Consider the following 21,829-nt stretch of genomic DNA (forward strand, 5'->3'; position numbering starts at 1 on the left):
ACTTTCCTGTGTTTTTTTACAGGATAAAGTTTCACTCAGGGAAAGGACTGGCTTCCTTCCCAAGGTTGTCTCAGAATTTCACGTGTTGCAGTCCATCGACCTTCTGGTCTTCTATCCTCCTCCGCACCCTTCTAAGCAGGAGGAACGGCTACATTGCTTAGACCCAAAGATGGTGTTGAGTTAATATATTGCCAGGACAGCTGATTTGAGGAAAGCTGACCAGCTCTTTGTGGCCATTTCCTTATCCCGAATGGGCTTGCCCATAAGGCATCAGAATGTATCCTGTTGGATAGTTTTCTGCATAGATGAATGCTACCAGGCCGCTGCGAAGGAATTACCAGCAGGCATCAGGGCCCATTCGACAAGGGGGAGTGTGAGCATCCACAGCCTTGCAGAGGGGAGTCCCTGGCCGGGAGATTTGGTCATCCCTGCATACCTTTGCAAAGCATTACAGTCTGGATGTGGCTCATACTTCTCCAGCATGGGGTCTGGCATGGATTCACATGCTCCTGAATATTCCCCGTCGTCAGGCTGGGAATCCTCTGTAAAGAAAAATCCAGTATCAGTTTCGTTTCTGATCTGTCTTTCGTAGTAATAACCAATCACTGATCTCTGCGTCATACTGACCACAGCCAATGACTGCCCTCTACCTAAGCCCCGCCTCTGGCAGCCATCTTCAGATTTTTACCGCACGTTCTTGTGTTGGGATCCTCGTGCTATTGCTCTCGAGCGTTAGTGCTATTTTTTTCACGTTTTTTCTCAAAAACTTTGTTTTTTCGGTCAAAAGAGCCTCAAGCTCCACCGACTCTCCATCCGATCAACGGGGACCCGTGTCGGATTCGTCTGCGCCCCTCAAGGGTGAAGATTTCGTCGAGCTACGCTTTTGGAGGACTCCAGAAGTTTCTCAGGCCCGGTCATGGCCCAGGAGAAGGGAAGCTCGACGCCCGGAAAGCTGTTCAGGGTCTGCCCTGGATGCCAGCTGCAGAACGTCTTCAAGGAGGACGAACACTCTGTTTGTCTTTACTGCCTACATGAGGACCAGACGCACGTGGAGAAGGACTGTGCGTTTTGCGGCAGCATGTCGGAGCGGACCATGAAGGACCGCCATCAACGTCTCGCCAACTGGCTGGAAGGGAAGAGCCCGTCCGGCGAGAAGAAGAGGAAGAAATCCGAGCGGTCTTCTAAGACCTTTGAGGACGCCCCGGCGACGGGGGTCCAACATAAGGCCAAGCACCGCGAGTCCGCTGGCACCGGGAGCGCCGAACGGTCGGGCTCTACGGGCGCCAGGCAGGGCGCACCCTCCCCGGCACCATCAACCACGAGCCAACGCTCTGGGTCGGGTAAGAGGAAGGCCGAGCATCCGGCGAAGCTCCTGGAGAGGCCCCGGTCGAGCTCGAAGGCGGAGGGGGAGCGAGGCAGTGTCCCCCCCCCTCAAGGATAAGGCGGTGAGCGCACCTAAGGTGGTGAAGGCCTTAATCCATCCGGCCAAGCCCTCTATCGAAACTGTTGCGGCGGCCCTGGCTCAGCCTGTGGAGGCTACACCAGTGGTGGCGACCTCGGGGCTCAGAGTGTCCCTGCCACCTCGGAGGAAGTCCTCTTTTGTGCCCATCGGTAGGACCCCCGTGAAATCCCCCGTGGGGAAGAAAAAGGGGGGGCAGGGCGTCGTCGTAGATTCGGCCTCAACCTCGGAGGAGGAGCTGGTCGAGGTCTTAAGCCACGGCCTCGGCGTGGAAGAAGACCGGCCCGTCGGGATGGATCCCGACGCAGGTGACGACAACATCGTCGAGGGTACCGACGGGGCCCCTGATCGCCCGTCGGATTCCCCTCTACCAGCGCCGCGAGACAACTCGGCGGCCATTTTGTTGGCTATACAGTCCTTATGCTCAGAGATAAGGACGAGACTACCGTTGCCGACGGAACCTCTCCCGTCGGGGGACCCAGAACCGGGACCTTCTGGTGTTCCCCCTACCAAGAAAAGAAGGATCCACCCTCCGCCACCTTTTCAGCCGTCGCGCCCCTTCCAGCCCTCCTCCCCATCCACCCGAGGGGATGATACGGGGACTGACACGGCAGCGACGGGTACGGACGACGAGGTATACGACGAGGATGTACCGTCGTCGCCTCCCACCAGGGCTTCTCCGCCCGACGAGATTGGATCGTTCCACTCCATGATCACCAGGGCATCCAAGCTTTTCCAACTCTGCCCTGAGGAGAAGAAGAAGGAAGGTTTCCTTTATCAGCGGCGCGAGGCCAAGAGGAAGACGGTCCTCGCAGTGCCTCTATTGGACGACATTTGGGATGTGGGCCTCACCCTCCTCAAGAACCCTTCCACGACGCCAGCTAGAAGAGACCGGTACGAGAAGAAGTACCGGGTCCCGGACACGGCCCCCCTGTGCCTCCGGGCGCAGCCTACCCCGGACTCCGTCGTCTCTGCGGCGGCCAGGAAAAAAGCGGGGGGGGGTGCGGCCTCCACATCGACTTCCCCACTGGACGGCGAGGGAAAGAAATTGGACGCTATGGGACGCAGAGTCATCTCGTCTGCAGCGACGACGATTAAAGCGGCCAACGCCTTGGCTATCGTGGCCCGCTATGACAGGGAGCTCTGGTACAAACTGGCTCCCCTGCTGGACTTCTTGCCGGACGACAAGAGTGCAGAGGCCCTGGAGATCCTGCAGGAAGGTGAGGTGGCTTCGGACCACGCCATTACCGTTGCGACGGACATCGCCGACACTGGGTTCCGCCAGTTGGGCAACGGCGTTTGCCTTAGGCGGCGTGGATGGCTCAAGGCTACGGACTTCCGTCAAGACGTTCAGACCAGAGTCCTGGACATGCACTTCGATGGGAACAACCTGTTTGGGAAAACAGTGGACGATTCCCTTCAGGCCATTAAAGCGGACACCGAGACGGCCCGGGCCCTTGGAGTTCTGCAACAACGACGGATGCCCTTTCGGAGCAGCGGAGGCAAGGGCGCCTCCAAAGGTTCCGGCGGCAGTTTCTCCACCTACCGTCAAGCGGCCCGCTCGTCGTCTCAGGAGGCCTACAGAGGACGAGGCAAGTCTGGCGGACCCCGCCGTCGTCGCCAAGGAGGTCAAGGCGGCAAAGCCTCGTCGAAGCAGGATTGAACCGGCCGTGGGGTCGGGCCCCCACCGAAGCACCCCGGTGGGAGGCCGGCTGGCGAGCTTCGTCAGCGTGTGGGAGTCCATCTCCACCGACCGTTGGGTGCTGGACGCCTTGGCCCGGGGTCACGCGCTCGAGTTTCAAAGAAGGTGTCCGCGCATCCCGCCCGTGGCCAGGAAAGAACTTCACGTCCCTCAACTTCTCCTGGAGGTAAAGGCGATGCTCAGGAAGGGCGCCATCGAACTCGTCCCAAAGAGGCTTCGGGGCTCCGGAGTTTACTCGAGATACTTCCTCGTGAAGAAGAAGACGGGGGGATGGCGCCCCATCCTGGACCTGCGACGTCTGAACAAGTTCATCAAGGCGCAAAAGTTCCGGATGGTCACCCTCCAGCACGTCCTGGGTCAGCTGGAGGAAGGAGACTTCCTGTCGTCGTTGGATTTGGAGGATGCCTACTTCCATATTCCCATCCTAAAGGGGCACCGAAAATTCCTCAGGTTTGTGGTCCAAGGGCGTCATTACCAGTTCAAAGCCCTCCCCTTCAGACTACGGTCGGCACCCAGGGTGTTCACCAAGTGCCTCGCACCGGTGGCGGCGCAGCTGCGCCGCAAGGGGATCCACGTCTACCCCTACCTGGACGACTGGCTCATCCGAGCCAAGACGAGGGAGCTCGCCGTGGTTCACACGGCAAGGACCGTCCAACTTCTCACGGACCTGGGATTCTCCGTGAACTACGCCAAATCCCACCTGGTACCCGCGCAAGACGCTCTGTTTCTGGGAGCGAGGCTCAACACAGTGTCCCTTCTGGCCTCCCCGTCGGAGGAGAGGACCAGGACCATCCTGGGCAAGGTGCAGCGGATGTTGGTGGCCGACGCGGCCAAGGTGAGGTCCATCAAGTCCCTCCTCGGAATGATGTCTTCCTGCATCTACCTCATTCCCATGTGCAGGCTCTGGATGCGCCCGTTGCAGGAGTTCCTGGACGCGCGCTGGATCCAAACGACGGGCAGCTTTGAGGAAAGGATCACACTCGACAAGAGTTTCCGACGAGCGATCCGGTGGTGGGGCACCCGCGCGCATCTGACGGCGGGCATGGACTTCCAGACCCCAGCCCACCAGGAGACAGTGACCACGGATGCCTCCCTGGAAGGGTGGGGAGCGCACACCGAAAATCTGCACGCAAGAGGCCTTTGGCTCCCGACGGAGAAATCCCTACATATCAACGTCCTGGAGCTCCGTGCAGTGTTTTGGGCCCTCAGGTCCTTCCTTCCGTCCCTCAAGGGCAAGGTGGTGAGGATCTTCACCGACAACACCACCACCATGTTTTACATCAGGAAACAGGGCGGAACCAGGTCCCCAGCACTGTCCAAGGAGGCGCAGGACCTGTGGCATTGGGCTGTCGCCCAAAGGATGTTTCTGGTGCCGTTTCATCTGGCAGGGATAAAAAACACCATCGCCGACTCACTCAGCAGGGAGCTGCGCTCGTGCCACGAGTGGGAGCTACGGCAGGATCTAGTGGATCGCCTCTTCCGACGGTGGGGCACACCCCAGATCGACCTGTTCGCGACGGCGACGAACTCCAAGTGCCTGAGGTTCGCCAGCAGGTTTCCCCAGGCGAGGAGCATGGGCGATGCTTTTTCGTTCCCCTGGGAGGGCCTGTTCCTCTACGCGTTCCCTCCTTTGCCACTGCTAATCCGGCTCGTCAACCAGTTCAAGAGGTCACGGTGCAGGATGATCCTCGTCGCACCTGCGTGGCCGAGGCAGATATGGCTCCCGGACCTTCTGGACTTGTCAGGGTCCCCGCCAATCAAGCTGCCTGTGGACGCGGATCTACTCTCCAGGGAAGGAGGCGCCATCCTCCACCACGACCCGAAATCGCTGAACTTGCAGGCCTGGCTCCTGCAGCGCTAGAGTTTGGAGGATACGACATACCGGCCGACTGCAGAGAGGTTCTTGCAAAGGCCAGGGCGTCCTCGACTCTTAAATGCTACGGACACAAATGGAAGAGGTTCTCTGTCTGGTGCCGCGCACAGAAGATTAACCCTCTACGGCTCCCCTAGTACTGCCGTACCTGCTGACGCTGGCCAAAGCTGGACTGGCACACGCGTCCATCAAGATTCATCTTGCTGCGATCTCCCGATACACCAGAACCACGGGGCGGACGTCCTTGTGGTCTCATCGTCTGGTGAAAGAGTTCATGAAGTGACTGTTCAGATCGTTCCCGCCGGTGAAGGCTCCGGCCCCGGCGTGGGAGCTCAACGTGGTGCTGACCAAGCTCATGGGACCTCCGTTCGAGCCTCTGCACTCGGCTCCGTTGAAATTTCTGTCGTGGAAAACAGCGTTTCTTGTGGCCATCACCTCCGCACGACGAGTGGGAGAGATCCAGGCCCTTTCCTGCAAGGCCCCGTACTTGACTTTTCACGACACAAGGGTAGTGCTCAGGACGCACCCCTCCTTCATGCCCAAGGTACCGTCGGACTTCCATCTCAACGAACCCTTGGTGTTGAGATGGACATATGCAGGGCTGCTACGTGGAGGTCGACGCACACCTTCACGAAATTCTACTGCGTCGACCGGGATTCCAGGGAGGAGTCCAGGGTCGGCTAAGCAGTGCTGCGCAACCTGTTCGCCTGAGGTGAGCCTGGTGAGGAGGTAAGATGCTTAATGTTGAGTTTGATGTGATGCTTAATGTTGAGCCTTTGCCACCTCCCGTGGTTGTGCATGTGTGTACTGCTATGTATTCTTTATTCATGAACATGTGAATCCATGCCAGACCCCATGCTGGAGAAGGAACAAGTTACTTACCTGTAACTGTTGTTCTCCAGCATGGGTCTGGCATGGATTCACATGCGAACCCTCCCGCCTACCCCTCTGCGGCTCTTCACTTGGTCATACTGCCACTTCACGTGCTTCCAAATCTGAAGATGGCTGCCAGAGGCGGGGCTTAGGTAGAGGGCAGTCATTGGCTGTGGTCAGTATGACGCAGAGATCAGTGATTGGTTATTACTACGAAAGACAGATCAGAAACGAAACTGATACTGGTTTTTTCTTTACCGAGGATTCCCAGCCTGACGACGGGGAATATTCATGAGCATGTGAATCCATGCCAGACCCATGCTGGAGAACAACAGTTACAGGTAAGTAACTTGTTCCTTCTGATGCGCGTTTTGGCAGGGCATAGCTGCAAAATTTCTTGGTATAACTTTCTGCCCACCTCCTTTATTTACTTCTTTGGGAGTCTATCAGATGAGGAATCCATTGAATCAGAACTTACTTACCTTAATGTTCTTTCTATAGATTCTTCTACCGCAGATTCCTCATCTCCCCTCCCATCCATCTCTGTTCAGAAAGTTGGTGGTTGGTGCGCATCTTCTCTTTCACGTTGACTTGGTGATGATCCTCTGTGTCGGTTTTCTGTATTCCTGCCACAGTTTCTTAGAACAAAGATTTTTCTAATACTACTTGTAGCGTTTGATCAATTGTTCCTCCTTTGGAGGCTTATAGTTACTTTCTTTTTAAGGGCTCATTAGCCTATTTGTTCTCTCTGTTTTCCTATGCAGTGGGTGGTGCTCTGGGAAAAAAGGGGGAACTGAGGTTGGGGCGTAGTGACGTAGTATTCATACGATACCTGACATCACGCCCAGAGCCGACGACCAGATGCCGAGTAAGACTGATCGATGGTCGACGGCCGAGTCGAGGTCCACTACGCCCCCTGTAGAAAATGTTCAGAAGCAGCAAAGCTGCAGAGAATATCTATCAGATGAGGAATCTGTGGGAGAAACATCCATAGAAAGAACATTACGGTAAGTAATTTCTCCATCTCAGACATCCGGTTCTAGTGTTGACAGACAATACCCTCTTCGATTACTAAAGCATAAAAAGAGGCATTTTAAGTTTCCTGCACCTGTTCAGGGAGACCATGCTCCGAATGTCTGAGGGGCCCACTGTAAAGATACTGGTGGGGGGTGCCTGTGCTTCCGCTCTCTATATGGTATATGAGGAGAGGCACAGAGGACCCCAGCCAAGATTCTCTATATGGTAGCAATGGACGAGCAATCAAGGCCTAGCTTCTCAGGAGGCGATGCAGGCTGGTTCTTAAGTACAGTGTAGTCCCCAAGCCCCCACAAAGGAATGTCCACACACTGTATTACTGAAAACACAGTCTTTATATAATTAATATTCAAATGTATGTACACTATCACAATAACACACTTTGTACTTGGAAATCAACAATGGTAAATATATACAATTCTAAAGTGGTACCACCAATATTATCAAATCTCATTAAAGTGCATCAACTATACTGTTAGAATGTCACACAGATCAATAACAAGGAAACCAGCAATGGAGATGGGAAGGAACGCAAGATGGTTGAAACAATAGGCAGATTTCTGGCCCCTACCACTAGACACAGTTGTGTGTGGAGATCCCCCCACCTGGGTAACCTGTAAAATAAAGATATATAGCACGAGCCCAGTCCATATATTGTTTAATAGCATTATTTCCTCCTATAATGTGTTACCCCCACCCCCATGTACCTGGTGGAGTAGAGTTATTCGAAACGCGTCGAAGGATCCTTCTTGAGTGACCCCCTTTAAAGCAGGAGCCACGGATCGTCGAGAGGCATCAAAGATGGTGAACTTGTCGTCGTCGACGGCAGCGATGAGAAGTTCGAGGGTGCCGAGACCACGGCATCGATCCAGGCAGTGCTCGTCAGCGACGTCCTGCGAGGATGAGGTGTGCAGGGCACCTCGGCGATTGATTGTTCAGGACCGCAAAGAGTTTCAGAACAGCAAGGGCATCGAGTCGTCGAAGTCTTTGTGGCCTTCAGGTGGCGGGAAACCCACTGGCGGATTCTCCTCGGCGCATTGGTCTTCCTCGACTTTCTCCGGCAGGACAAAGTGGTCTAAGTTGCGGACAAGGGAGTCCTTCGATTCAAATGTTCTTAGGCAAAGGAGCGGGCGGCTCCGGTCGTCAGCGACACCCGTCAAGTGGTCCCCATGGCTGGGCAACACAACTTCGACGGGCCTCCAGCGGTTACACAAACCTGCGAACCCTGGTCGACGGCAATAGACTTCGAAAGTGGCAAAGTCCGGGTGCTTCACTTCGTTCTCCTCAGCGGTCCCGTCTCGGGTCGGCAGCCTTTCGAGGGTCTGACTTCCAGGGAGCTTTGGCAAAGGTTAGCAGTGCTCGATGGTCCCTCGGAGCACGGTAAGAGGGCCCCTTACCAGGTCCTCTCTCAGATCAGTCTTCGACGAATTCGGCAGCTTTCAGATCAGGTCGAAGCAAATGCAACAGCAAGTCGTCTTCTTTCAGCTGGGCGTCGAGGATCAGCAGTTCCAGTTACTCTTCAAGTGTAGACAAGCTTCTGAACAATTTCCAGTGGTGAGAGGTGCCCAGATATACTATCCTGTCTCTCATCCACACTGCTGGGTCACACGCAGCAGCCAATCATACAGAAGGGCATTCATGCAGTCAGTCAGCCAATCAGGCACACAGTGCATTCCGGACATCCTCCTCCCTCTCAGACACTCATAACAAGGAATGTGGATTGGGACAAGTACCCAGCCATTCAACACTACACACTGCATTCAGGCCAGTTTCGGTCAGGGCTGTCTCAGTCTTTGTCTCTCATACCAGAAACCAGAAAGCCACAACAAGAAGTGCATATTGGTCACACACTCCATTCACCCAGGTCTCACCCACAGTGCGTACCCACAACATACAGTCACTGGGAAGGCTCCAGCCAGTCTGGACTGGACTTCACAACAACACCATATATGGAACTTCCACCCAACAGCCAGTCAGGGGGAAGGGACAGAGTCAGGGCTTGCCAGGACTTTGGGAAAACAAGGTAACAGGCAATAGAAAGCAAGAGGCCACAGGGGCCATCTTGTGTTCTATCAGGAATCAACTGATTCCAGTGGCAGGGCCTGGGTATCCCAAAATGGAGGATACTCAAAGCACCTGTCAAATTCAGCATGGAGATGCCACCAGCTCATACCCTGCTCTGTGGGATACCCACAGGTGCCCAAAAACATACACTAGAGGCACAGGGTTGTACCCCCCACCCATGGGTGCCGTAAGGGTATCCCATGGGTCTGTTCACCAAACCAAAAAGAGAGCTGCACCGCCAGGAGTCCCACATGAACTCCTGCGCGGAAAACACGACGGAACACACAATAAAAAGGCAGTAAAGGACAAGGATACGGAGGCCCTGTCTCTCCGATGCATTTCCAGCATCACACCGACAATGGAGTGTCAATTTCAGCACTTCACTTAGCTGCCTAGCAGGATCTAATGACGGGGGGGCCTCATCTGGCATTAGGATCTCCCAGGAATGGGGTCTGTGGCTCAGCGTGAACTAAAGCATCCACTACAGGGGCTTGTGTTTGACCTCATGGTCCACAGGTTCGAATCCCGGCATGTGTACTCAGCTCTTCATCCTTCGGAGGTCGATAAAATGAGTACCATTAAGTTGAGTAACAATAAACATATGGTATATGTCAAAAGCGCAAAGATGCCCCTCTGGGGGTGAACGTGCACTCTACAAATACACCTGTTGTGTTAATGGGGCCAAAACAAAGACGAGTAGATTGTCTCCATGCATGACATTCTCCAAGCTGTCATTTTCGCTTTCAGCACTAACAAGAACTGGGACCTTTTTTGTTCCAGGGATACCCCTTAGAGAGATTGTGAGGTGATACCTTCATGATACTTTTGGAGCATATTCCTGTCGAACGGAGGGTGCAACCACACCAGAACCAGGTTCTGACAGAGTGCCAGCATGCATGTCTCTGATACCCCCTGGTGGTGCTAACCACATTTATTTCCTGAACTGAGGGCTGAGCAGATTTTAAATTTAAGAAATGTGCAGAAAAGATGCACTACCATTTCCAACCAAAATTAAAATGGGGTAAGTAAATTGTTATTCTCCTTCCTTGCATCGTATCCCCTTGATGGTGATGTATGCATGCTACAAAGTGAAGTTAACCCCCCTGGTTCACTGTCTAACATCGAGTACTGTCTACAGTACCTTTCCTTTATTCTTGCTACAGTCATATAGGCAAGGATCGCACTTTATCAAGAGCCCAAATTAACAATGCTTGGTTGAGCTGAAGAGGATTTCATTTTTCATATATTAATCACAACGCGTAATCTCTTTTCTGCCAGATTAAGTCATAGTTTACTCCTGTTCGGGTTGTAAGTGATTTACATTGTTCTGTCGTATTTTCCTATAGGTCCATGTCCATTGCTGCAAGCCTTGTGAGTGAAGACACAAAGACCAAGTTTTTGAACAAAATGGGCCAGTTGACCACGTCTGGTGCTATGCTAGCTAATGTATTTCAGAGAAAGAAGTGATGTGGACCATAATTTCTTAACGAAACACTATGATGGACCTCAAGCAGATTAGTTCCTTGTACTTGAAGTACTTGCATTTGTATTTTCTGTTTCATGTTCTAGTATATTTTTTTCTAACCTCCAAAGATATTTGCACTTCATTTGAACATTGCTGTGTGTCTGTTTATTTTTGGTTATAAGTGTGCTTCATGGGAGAAAGAATCCATCACCTGCTCCGATCCCGTGAGCTTGTGTTTCTGTCTTTTCATCGTCATTTTTACCCGTGATCTTTTTTATTATTTTGTGATGGGATATCAGCGATTATATGTTATGCACTGCGCCATCACAATGGTACTTAAATAATGTAAATTTGAAGTCATTGTCATAAAGTAATAAAGTGTAAATCACATATGTATTTAAATTATGAAAGAATAAAATTGACTTTTTAATGTATTGTTTATAAACTGACAAGAAAATACCCACCAGCATTACCCTGTGCCTTTTGGAGTCCCGTTATGAATAGGATTGAATAGGATTATTATGCAGAGGAATTGCTGCCAGAAATCGTTTTGCTCAAACTTTATCTACCGTTGTATTTAAAAGCTTGCAATAAATCTATCGCTGCAGTTAGACTACCTGAACTCCCCCAACCCTGCCTGTAAACAGGAACTGATCGTTTTATTGCAGACAGTCCGAAAAGGCCACATTTAAGTAGGAAATTGAATACAGAGTAGATTAGTGCTGACCCTACTTTCAAGGGGAAACGTTACAGAAGTTTGGAATACACCATCCAGTCTGGTCTGCAATTGGTCTGGCACTGTGACATTTACAAGAAGACCTAACACGAGGCTGCAGCCCCGATTCTGTGCAAGGGTAAGCAGAAGCTTGAGCTGTTTATTTTATGTGACCCACACTCCTCTACCAGGACATCTGTGCTATAGCATAACCCTGATTAAACTCACATGGTCATGGAGGTGCACTCATTGTATTGGCTCACCGAATTATTAAAAATGCAAGTCTTACCCTCCCATGGATGTTTTCTCTCTAGTTAATTGTCAGGCTCCCGAAAACGACGTGCGTTTATGCAACAGTGGGCAGCCTACCACCATGTTTGCCGTCTCTATTAGAGGGGACAGCCATGACGCTCATGTCTTCATCGAAAGTGATATTCTGACTCCTTGCCTTTTCATCCCAGCCATCTAGCAGCATGTACGTGATGTGTTTCCGCATCCATTAAAGACGCCCCCAAATACATTTGTAAAGTAATCGCAATCGGTGCAGGTACACAAATTCCCGCCAATGAGCCCTTAACACGTCCAGTGCAATTGAGTCCATGGAACAAGGCATGCCCATCACAGCGTTACGCTTTATTGTGAAAGCCTGCCGCACGTCATCCAAGAGCCTTTTTTTATTTTTTACACCGTGTTTTTAATGTTAACTGTCTTCATAATGTTAGTTGTACAAGGTGAGCGAAATAAGTGCCTCGATCACTAGTCAGGCACCACTTTTGAGGCATTGCAAGTTATAATGTAAATACAGCCTTTAAATGTTAAAGGTTATTTATTATGTTTATTAACATTTTAATTTACATTTCCCATTGCTTCCCCAGTGTAATTTGCATAATTCAGATGTGGAAGCATTCTGTACTTGGCAGGATGTGTAGAAATTGAACTTGGGTTCCAGGCATCCTGGGGTAAAGGCGAGTTTGCATCCCTGTTACTTGGTTAAATAAAGTTTTGCATACTTGCTGTCGGCCAGTATGCAGTATCTCTTTTGTTTGTTGTTGGTTCAGTGAAGCCATTTTTGCTTCGCCTGTGCAGGTGTAAAGTAGGAAAGCAACAGACGTGTAATCCTGTATTAAGAGTATATACTGTAAACGCTCAATAATTTTACCTCTTGAAGATGTTACCTTTGTTTGCAAAAATATGGAAGTCTGCTGCTTTGAACTGGTTGGAAGTGAATTACTGCAAAAATGATTGACTTTTTTGTAAAAAAAAATAAAATGAAGTACTGGAGACAAATAAATGTATTCTCTGTGCCAAATCAAATGCATTCAATGAGTATCTTTGTGCATCTCGTTCAACACCGTAATTGTTATCTTTTTCATTTTCATTGACCATGTTTATTGTTTGGAAATCTGATTAGGTAATTTACGATTTATATGCTTCTTGGATTTGATATCTTGTATTCGGCTGCTCTACTCGCTTGCTTAAGCATTCAGTGCTGCATTTGACCCCAAGGTTACTGCTTCAGTTTTACAATGAAATCAGCTTATGCAGAAGGACATTTCTGCTGTTTGTTGTAAGCAGTCTGGTGTTAGCTTCACTGAAAAATACAATTTCTAACATTCTTGGCCAAGTCAAAGTGGCCTTCGGGTTGAATGTGTATATTAAAAACTACCATTTGCCCTTCTTGATGTTAAACTTTGAAAGCAGAGTACTGTGGCAGTGTTGTAAAGCCTACCACTAAAGTAGTTTTAGAACGCATGATGGAGGTCTAAATTTAAGCCATTTCATAGTTAAACTTTCACCATCTCACACTTCCAAATCTTGGAGCAGGCCATCTTCTGGTGTACTATTCAGGATCGTAACTCGCTGTACCATAAAAATACATTGCAGTATTTCTGCCATGGTTGTATGAGGACACTCTCGAAACCCTCACTCTCCAAAAACTTCTTGATCCTAGAATTTGTCCAAAACTGCCTTGGAATCTCAATCCGTATAATAACTTACCACATACTTTTCTGTGTCGAATTTTTCTAGAAGATAGTCCATATATAGTGGACAAACGCTCATCCATACTAATAGAAACCATTTCCTTCCTGTCTAACTTACTCCCTGCGTCTGCAACCTCCTCTCACGCTTTCCATCCCTCATACCTCACTCTTGCTCTTCTTCCCTACAGTCTTAAGGTCTGGTTTCCCCAGGTGGAGGCACAGTATGCCACAGACAAGAATCAGAACTTTGAAACTACTACAGTGGTGATTCAGCACAGTACAAAATCATAGTAACATAACAATTCTAGCCCCTACATTCCACAAGTATTCAACCATTGTTGCATAACTGATGGTAACGTGACCCAAGCCAAAATAAAGTAGGAACACCTGCAACGTTGAAGCTGCTTGCCCGCATTTGTCACACGATTGAGAAGGACAGAAGTAATAATCTCAAGGTAGAGGTTGCACCCCAATATCCCTGTCTTTCTGTGCGCTCTCTTCTGTCCACCCACCAGCTCCAGAGCACTCCTCTTCCCTTTTCTAAATTCCTCAATGATATTACCCTGACTTGAGCTAACCAGTTCTAACGCAGTCCCTGAGGATAGCTGTGGTAGGGAAAATGGTGACACATGTTTGACGTTTTATCCCTGCTCTGTCAATCTCCATGGCATAGATCTAGACCACTGCACGACCAGGTAAGAGATGCCACCTTTCAGTAACTTTTGTCCTTGACGTCCCAATGTAATGTATCATACACTGTAATCTTGCACCCTTCTGGCCCTTCATAATTTGTGCCGTATTGGGATTTTGCTTTCTGTTGTTCTGCAGTAATTCTTCTCTTGATATCCCACTGTAATACTCGTACGTCCTGTCCCCTTTCCTCCATCCTTGTGGGCGTCCCCCAACATGGGAACGGTGCCGTAACATTTGCCAGCGAAAAATTTCTCCTTTAAATATATTATAGCGTGCAGGGGTGTGGCCTGTGGCATGGGAACACCCAACCAAGGCCCTGCCCTCCAGCGCCTCACTCCAGTTCCTTTTTCTGCATGGACGGTGTCAGACCTGGCAGCCAGCGCAGAGACTTTTATAGCTTTCCGCTTGCTCCCCGTTTGTTTTTTCAATTCTTATTTCACTTCCCTTTAGTGCCTCTCCTCCCCAAAGCATGGCAACCGCATGAGGATTCATGAGATGTGCCTCGTGCGACCGCTCGTTCCCAGCCGCAGACCTCCATGCCCTCAGTCTTGAGTGTTTGGGGCCCGACCACCGCTGGCACTCATGTTCGGCCTGCAGCGCACTCAGTCATAGGGCATTGAAGAATTGTTTGTCACAGTGGTGGGAGATCTTCCACGCTTCTCCTCCACTGCACCTTAAGGACTTCATCTCCAGGACCTCTCGTCAGGACAAGGTAGGCCCTCTGTTCAGCATGGCTCCACATCGCAATGACTCCTTCACCTGGGTTCCTCAGATTCAGGTTCTGGCATGCCCGAGGCCTCTAAGGCTACCGGCTCCCAAGCCAAGGGGCCCGCAGGCTTGTCTGGGGACAAACCTGAGGCCTTCCTGGCTACCGGCCCCCAAGCTCGGGGGCTCAGGGGCCCTACGAGGCTGTCCTTGGAAGGACGATCAGGCTTGTCTTCTCCTACCCCAGGGGTTAAGAGATTGTTGAGTGTCACCTCGAAGAGTCTGTCCTCGGCTAGATCTAGCACAGCCACCAGCAAGGTGCCGAGGGCTCCCAGTCTACCGGAGCTTGCTCCGAGACCGTGACTCAGGGTGTTGTGACTACCGAATGTCCGGCTGAGGGCTCAGCACCTACCAGAGGGATCTCTGAGGTTGACGCCTCTACTTCGGGTGCAAGACACAAGCTGTATCCTCTAATGTCTGAAGCCTCTCTTGGCTCAGGGCCTCTGTGCCCTCCCACCCAAGGCGGGCACAAGGCTTTAAAATGGCAGAGCGGCACGTGGCGGAGCCTGACAGGCAGGCAGCCATCTGGATCCAGCTCCGTGCCCACCAATGCTTTCGCCCTTTGAGTGGGCTTTTCGGGATGATTCAAGCCCCCTTTGTCTGGAAGCAGCAGCAGATCCTACGGTGCAGGGTTTTGATCCCCTAAAGGGTACCTCTACCCATCGCAGCTTTACAGCTACACACATAAGGCGCCTCCGCACTTTGACCAGGAACGGAGGCCCAGCGCATCAGAGGGCTATGGACCCGGCGGCTTGCGATTACCGCTTCAAGCACTTCCTCTTCCTCCTCTGTTCCCCACAGGTGAAGGGGCTCCTGAAGGACATTGTGAAGAAGGTCATCCTGCAGGTGGCGCCACCCAGCCCCCACCTCTGGGTACTCCTCCCATTCCTCCCTCGCTCCCAGTGCTGGTCCCTCCCCTGGTTCAGGCCCTACTGGTCGTTCTGACCCCTCCACCTCCTTCTGTACCACCAATGCCTCCCCATCAACAGCCGTTGGACTTGTCGGCGGCTCCGAACCTGAGGGGACCCCCTCCGGCACCTGTGTCCAAGGGCCCGGATTACCCTCGGTCTGTGAAAAGGGGGCTTGGAGGGAGCATCTTCAAGGGAGACCTGCTGCTTTAATTAGGGACCACAGAGAGATTCATTAACCTGAGAGACTCTTTGATCAACAATAGACAGGAAGATGGATGGGACTTAGTATCACAAGGGAGTGTGGCCAGAGATCTTTCTGCTGAGAGAAGGTTTCTGCCATCTTGATTCTGGGACACCCCGTGGTTCCTGTTTTAACCCACTTACCTTTCCCGTTGCAAATCACTCTGGTTGTGACCTCACGCATACATGACATTGTTTGTAGGGACCCCAGGATTGATTCAGTAGAGTAGGCTTAGCCTACATGAATCACTGTGGCCCACTTGGCTTTAAAAGAGGGCAGAGACCCTCTTTTGGCAGATCTGACGACTTCACCAAAGGTAACAAAGAAGAACTCAAACTTGGACCCTGGCTGAAGGTACATTCTGCCTTACATCTTCAGCCAATGAACGAAGGCCATGATTTCCACAGGGAACAGGGGGAGATCAAGAACTCAGAGGACCCTCCAGCCGCTCCAGAACCCAGGCAGCACACAGCATGCCCTGCAGAAAGCTTTCTGGGTAGGAAGTGCCAGAAGCTCTCTGAACCTACAACCAAGGACAAGGCAGCTGCATGCAACACGCTCCTCAGCTTTGGCCAATCTACATTAAAGCACAACACAAGCCCATTGAAGAAGACTGTAGAAATGCCTCGACAAGCACCTTCTGCCGTCCGCGTTAAAGGACATTTTTGAGCCAGTCCAGTTCCTCAATCCGCAACCGACGGCAACGCTGACCATTGTCAAGCCGCTGTTGCTTAGACAACTGAGACATCTCGACCAGTGCTTCAGAACCACTGCTCAGCACTGAGATGATGTTACGCTCACCTGGCTCCCACAGGGTCGTCGATCTGAACTGGACAGCTGTGGCCTCCACCAATGTGACGCGTAGTGCCGAGATGACGGACTGGGCTGGCCCACCTAGCTTTGTTTGCTTGGCCCGTAGGAATATTCTTCTGCAAATGGAGAAAGGGAATTAACCACCCATGCAGTTGAGCGTTAACCCTCCCCCACTCCCGCTGTTCTCCCCACTGATCACCTTTGATGTCCCCTCTTATAGTCTCACCTGATGGTTTGGAAAGATGAGCTCTCCATCCTGCATTGTGCGCAGGGGCGCGTTGATAACCAGTTGCTTCACTGGCTCGAAGGAATTGGTGAGTTCCAGAACAATATTGACTCTGAGATTCCCAGCAAGACGCCGTAAGTATGTAGTTCGTAAGAGTTCAAATGTCTGACTTTCACTCTTGTCCGATTCCTTGCAGGTTGCAGCTGGACCGTAGCGAAGAGTTCCTCGTGGCAACCGGTAATATTCAGGTAAGGATTTGTATTATCCAACACAGTTCGATAAAATAATGTCAATATGTAACCTGTTGCTTTCTCCTTTATTCAGGCGCTGAGAGAAAATATGAAGTCTCAGGGAATAATGCCTCCGGTGGTAAAATCAGGTAAGTCTATTGTGGTGAGGAGGTTTCCCCTCGTTTATCCCTTTGTTTCACCTTGCTGTTCCTTTGTTTCCCCTTAGGGGCCGGGGTTCGGCGAGGATGCAGTGGAAGCTGCGCCGACCCGTGAAGAGGAATAGTACCCGCGGTGGTAAAATCAGTTAAGTCTATGGGGGTAACTAATATTGCCTCTGTGTATTCCCTTGGCTCACCTTGCTGTTCTTGTCTTCCCCTTAGGTGCCGGAGTGCGGCGGGAGCATGCAGAAGAATGCAGTGGAATGTGAAGATGCTGCGAATGACGGTGAGTTCAGCGCGGCGCTGCTGCAGGCGAGGCAACGCGCATAAAATAACTTCTTTCTTCCAGCTCGAAGGCGCGATGGATCGGGAATTCAGGTAAGGATCAAAGGTATTACTCTTGTTCTAACCTTTTCTCCTTCTCTCCCCTTTTTCTAGGAGCTCCGGACTCGAGGCGGGCGTGGCAGAAGACTGTATGCAGACTTGCAGGCACGGTGAGCGTTACGCTGCTGAATGCAGAATAACGCGAAGCGTGTGCTGCTCTTCGGGCGTGGTTTAAATAGCCTCCAAAGTAGTCCCAGGTAAGTATTCCTCCCCAGCCCCACCCGAGTAAAAAATAGTCCCTTAGGTAAAGTAGTCCCTTCCAAGCCTCCTTTGGCTTGGAGCTCTTGCAGCATGGTCTGCATCAGGTGAGTTTGCAGCATGGTCTGCATCAGGTAAGTTTTAATCTATGAGCCTGGCGCCTATGGCGCCAGGACTGACTCTCCATATGAGCCTGGCACCATAGGTGCCAGGACTGCACCCAAATAGCCCCTAGCAGGGGTTGTTGGGTTTGCTTAGTATAACTTCATGCCTGCTTCCAGGGTTGCTGGACTTGGTCTGGGTCCCCGGGGGTAGGCATCATGACAGACGATTCCTGAGCCAGAGCCACTGTGTAGGCCAGCCTGCAGCCATTCGTCCAGCTCTGCTTGCCGAACCGTCTTGCCACCTGATACCCGCAGCTGACTCCCATCAAATTCTGTCACAGAAGCTTGCAAAGCGCCCTGAAGCTGACTCAACCTTGTTGAGCACCAAGAACATCTACAGCACAATGTACGTTGTGGTTCTGTTTCCCTGGTCCTTCCCAAAAGGCCCCTAGAGGCATTTTAAGACACATTGCTCCCTTTGTGCTAAAGCCAAAAAACCTTAACAAACTGTTGGGGTTATTAACCATACCGACTACCCTCCTGTCAGTATCCAGAGTGCATCCCTTTTCCTTCTTAAATTGTCTGTCCTCTGCATTCCTTAACATGGTGGGTTGTATTTCGTAGTGTGGTTAGTATGTCTGTTATGATTAATAAAGTCAATATTTTAATACAACCTTGACTGGACACTCCTTTTATCATTGGCTAATTTTATTTCCACTGTTTTGCAACTAACCAATGATCCAAACCTTTTCGGAGATAAGCCTGCTGTTCTGTCCACATTACCAAACTTGTATAAGGTGCTTTATAATTTGATTGTTATTCCAATATGTTCGGATCCCTTCTGGTGTATTAGAGGTGTGGGGCTGATTGATAGTTTAGAAACAGATATTCACCTCTGGTGGCCCAGAAGTTGCATGGTCACACATCTCCTGTATGCGTCCCACTGATTCCAGTCATTCCCCAAGTGATCAGGTGGTTGAAGAGGTACAGAGCAACCATGATCCTGATTGCGCGGGACTGGGCCAGGAGGATCTGGTACCTGGACCTTCTGGACATGGCCATCTGTACTACACATTGTCTTCCCCTTAGGCCATACCTTCTCTCTCAACAGGAGGCGGGGGGTGCTAGTTCTTTACCTGATCGTACACACGCTCAACCTGCACGCCTGGCTTCTGAAAGGCTAAGGTACAGGGATTGGGACCTTCTGGAAGACGTGATGGAGGTGTTGCTTCTGGCTAGAAGGCCAGCAACTAAGGCTCTATACCACTGCTGTTGGAAGACATCCTGCAGCTGGTACAGAGCACAGGATGCAGATCCCTTATTTACCAGTCATTTGGTCGAAAACCAAATGATCGAATGCCATTTGGTCGAATGCCAAATGGTCGAAAAAATTGTCTATTTTTTAAAAAAAAATTTATGGGGGGTTTCCCCCCCCCCAACCCCCTTTTTTCTTTATTATTTTTTTTTTACCAGCCGAAACGAAAAATATATATAAATAAATAAATAAAAAAATTCGACCTTTTTTTTTTCTACCAATTGTTATTCGACCAAATGGTCATTCGATCTTTTATTTTCGACGAATTGACTGGACACCGATCTTTTTATGTAACACCTCAAGGGTCCTGTCTTTTCTTCTACATTTGGTGAGAAGGGGCCTTTAGGTCACCACCATCAAGGGCTATTTAGTGGAGCGCTCTGTCTTTAAGCGCACACCAGAGGAAGGGTCATACTTCTCGAACCTCTCAGTCGTTCAATTTTTTAAAGACCTGACCTAACACCTTCCCTCCGACCCCCTTGATGGTACCACCATGGAACTTACTTGGTGTTAACATTTTTTTATGGCTTCCCCTTTTGAGCCATTACAATTGTCCTCTCAGGCTGCTATCATGGAAGACAACCTTTTAGGTCGCCATTTTATCAGCCCAAAGATTGAGTGAATTGCAGGCCCAGTCATGTAAGCCACCTTTTATAATCTTTGCCAAGGCGACTCCTACAGTACACCCCTCGTTCCTTCCGAAGGTCATCTCAGAGTTTCACCTGTCACAGACAGTTTGATTGCCAGCCTTCTATCCACCTCCTCATCCATTCAAGGAGGATGAAAGGCTGCATAGGCTCGACCCCAGGAGGGCTCTGAGTTTTTACATCGCCATGACAAGCCAATTTAGGCTAGAAGGTCAGGTGTTCTTTGGATATACCATTCCGGAAACAGGCAAAGGAATAACAAAGCAAACCATCTCTAAATGGATAGTGCTTTGTGGTTGTGTATGTTACACCAGAGTGGGTAAGGAAATCCCTGCAGGCTTAAGAGCACACTCTGCTAGGGGTGTAGCAGCTACCTATGCTCTCCAAAGAGGGGTACCTGTAAAGGATATCTGTCAGACCTCAATGTGGTCCTCCAGTCACATGTTGGCAAAAAACGTTACTGCCTGGATACAGTATCCTCAAATGAGTCTTGTTTCGGTAGGGCTGTTCTCCAACAAGTGGTAACATAATCGCCATAGAGTTCGCTCCTTCCCAACTCTGTAGTCTAACTATGGAGGATGCAATGCATTAGAAAAACAAATGACTTACCCCTGGCAATGTTCTTTCTACTGGATGTCCCCCTCCTGCCCCCAAGGATTCCTCATTGCCCTTCCAGCCTACCTCACATTTAAGGAGCTCCCTACTACCATTATACAATGACTTTCCTGTAACGCTTAAACTGTTACTTCTTCCTCTAATCCCTAACGCGGTTGTGCAAGGGGAAAACATGACAACTGAGGTCACGGGGTGCCAAGTGCGCTATTTGTACCCACATTGTCGTATCTAGTCACGAAGACGACTTGATGACCATCTACCCAGTGCGCACAGCGCTTCCTGCTGTGGAAAAGGTTTTCTGAGAGCTGCAAAGCAGAAGAATAAATATCCAAGATGAGGAATCCAGGGGTGGAACATCCAGTAGAAAGCACATTAACATAGTTAAGTAATTTGTTCTTCTCATTCCCTTTGCTGTTCTCCCACTTCATCCCTCTGCCACTAACCTCCTTCCACCCACTGCCGTTCTCTTCCGTCCGCCCACTGCCGTTCTCTTCCGTCCGCCCACTGCCGTTCTCTTCTGTCTGCCCACTGCCGTTCTCTTCTGTCTGCCCACTGCCGTTCTGTTCTGTCCGCCCACTGCCGTTCTCTTCTGTTCGCCCACTGCCGTTCTCTACCGTCCGCCCACTGCCGTGCTCTTCCGTCCGCCCACTGCCATTCTCTTCGGTCCGCCCACTGCCGTTCTCTACCGTCCGCCCACTGCCGTTCTCTTTCGTCCGCCCACTGCCGTTCTCTTCTGTCCGCCCACTGCCGTTGTCCTCCTTGCGCCCAGTGCCGTTGCCCTCCTTGCGCCCAGGGCCGTTGCCCTCCTTGCGCCCAGTGCCGTTGCCCTCCTTGCGCCCACTGCCATTGTCCTCCTTGCGCCCACTGCCATTGTCCTCTTTGCACCCACTTCTGTTTTTCCCCTTCCATCCACTGCTGCCTTATTTCTTCCACCGCCTGTTCTCCTTCCATCACCTGCGGTTCTCCGTCAACCACCTGTGGTTCTCCTTCCACTGCCTGTGGTTCTCCTTCAACCTGTCACACTCAGAGGGGTATACACAACCCCTTCCATATTCAACACTAGGTAGAAAAGGAAATGATCCCACACGTAGAGGCAGACATAATTGAACCAGCTTCAGGACCAACACCATGGGTTTCTCCAGTGGTCCCATTGCCAAAAAGGGGCCCGGACGGTCAGATAAGGTTGTGCGTGGACATGCAGGTGCCCAACCAAGCCATCCACCGGGAACATCACCAGTCACCGCACATCACTGACATGATGCATCTACTCAACAGGCCACAGTTTCTCTCGCCTAGACCTCAACAAATGATACCATCAAACTGAGTTCAGTGAAGAGTCGCAATGGATCACTACCTTCGCC

At 50.8% G+C, this 21,829-nt stretch overlaps 1 protein-coding gene across 8 annotated transcripts in view; it reads left to right on the forward strand.

The window, feature by feature from the left end:
* The window catches only part of RELCH (RAB11 binding and LisH domain, coiled-coil and HEAT repeat containing), a 1,825,259-nt gene extending 1,812,759 nt beyond the window's left edge, over positions 1 to 12,500 (forward strand). For all 8 annotated transcript variants that reach the window (XM_069613666.1, XM_069613665.1, XM_069613669.1 and 5 more), the window contains one exon: positions 10,353 to 12,500. In XM_069613666.1, coding sequence (XP_069469767.1) covers positions 10,353 to 10,473 — 121 coding nt within the window. In that variant the 3' untranslated portion in view covers positions 10,474 to 12,500. The remainder of the gene's footprint in view (positions 1 to 10,352) is intronic.
* The last annotated feature ends 9,329 nt before the right edge of the window (positions 12,501 to 21,829 follow it).

This window comes from Ambystoma mexicanum, chromosome 5p (assembly GCF_040938575.1).
Source record: "Ambystoma mexicanum isolate Mex_15411 chromosome 5p, UKY_AmexF1_1, whole genome shotgun sequence".
Taxonomy (NCBI): domain Eukaryota; kingdom Metazoa; phylum Chordata; class Amphibia; order Caudata; family Ambystomatidae; genus Ambystoma; species Ambystoma mexicanum.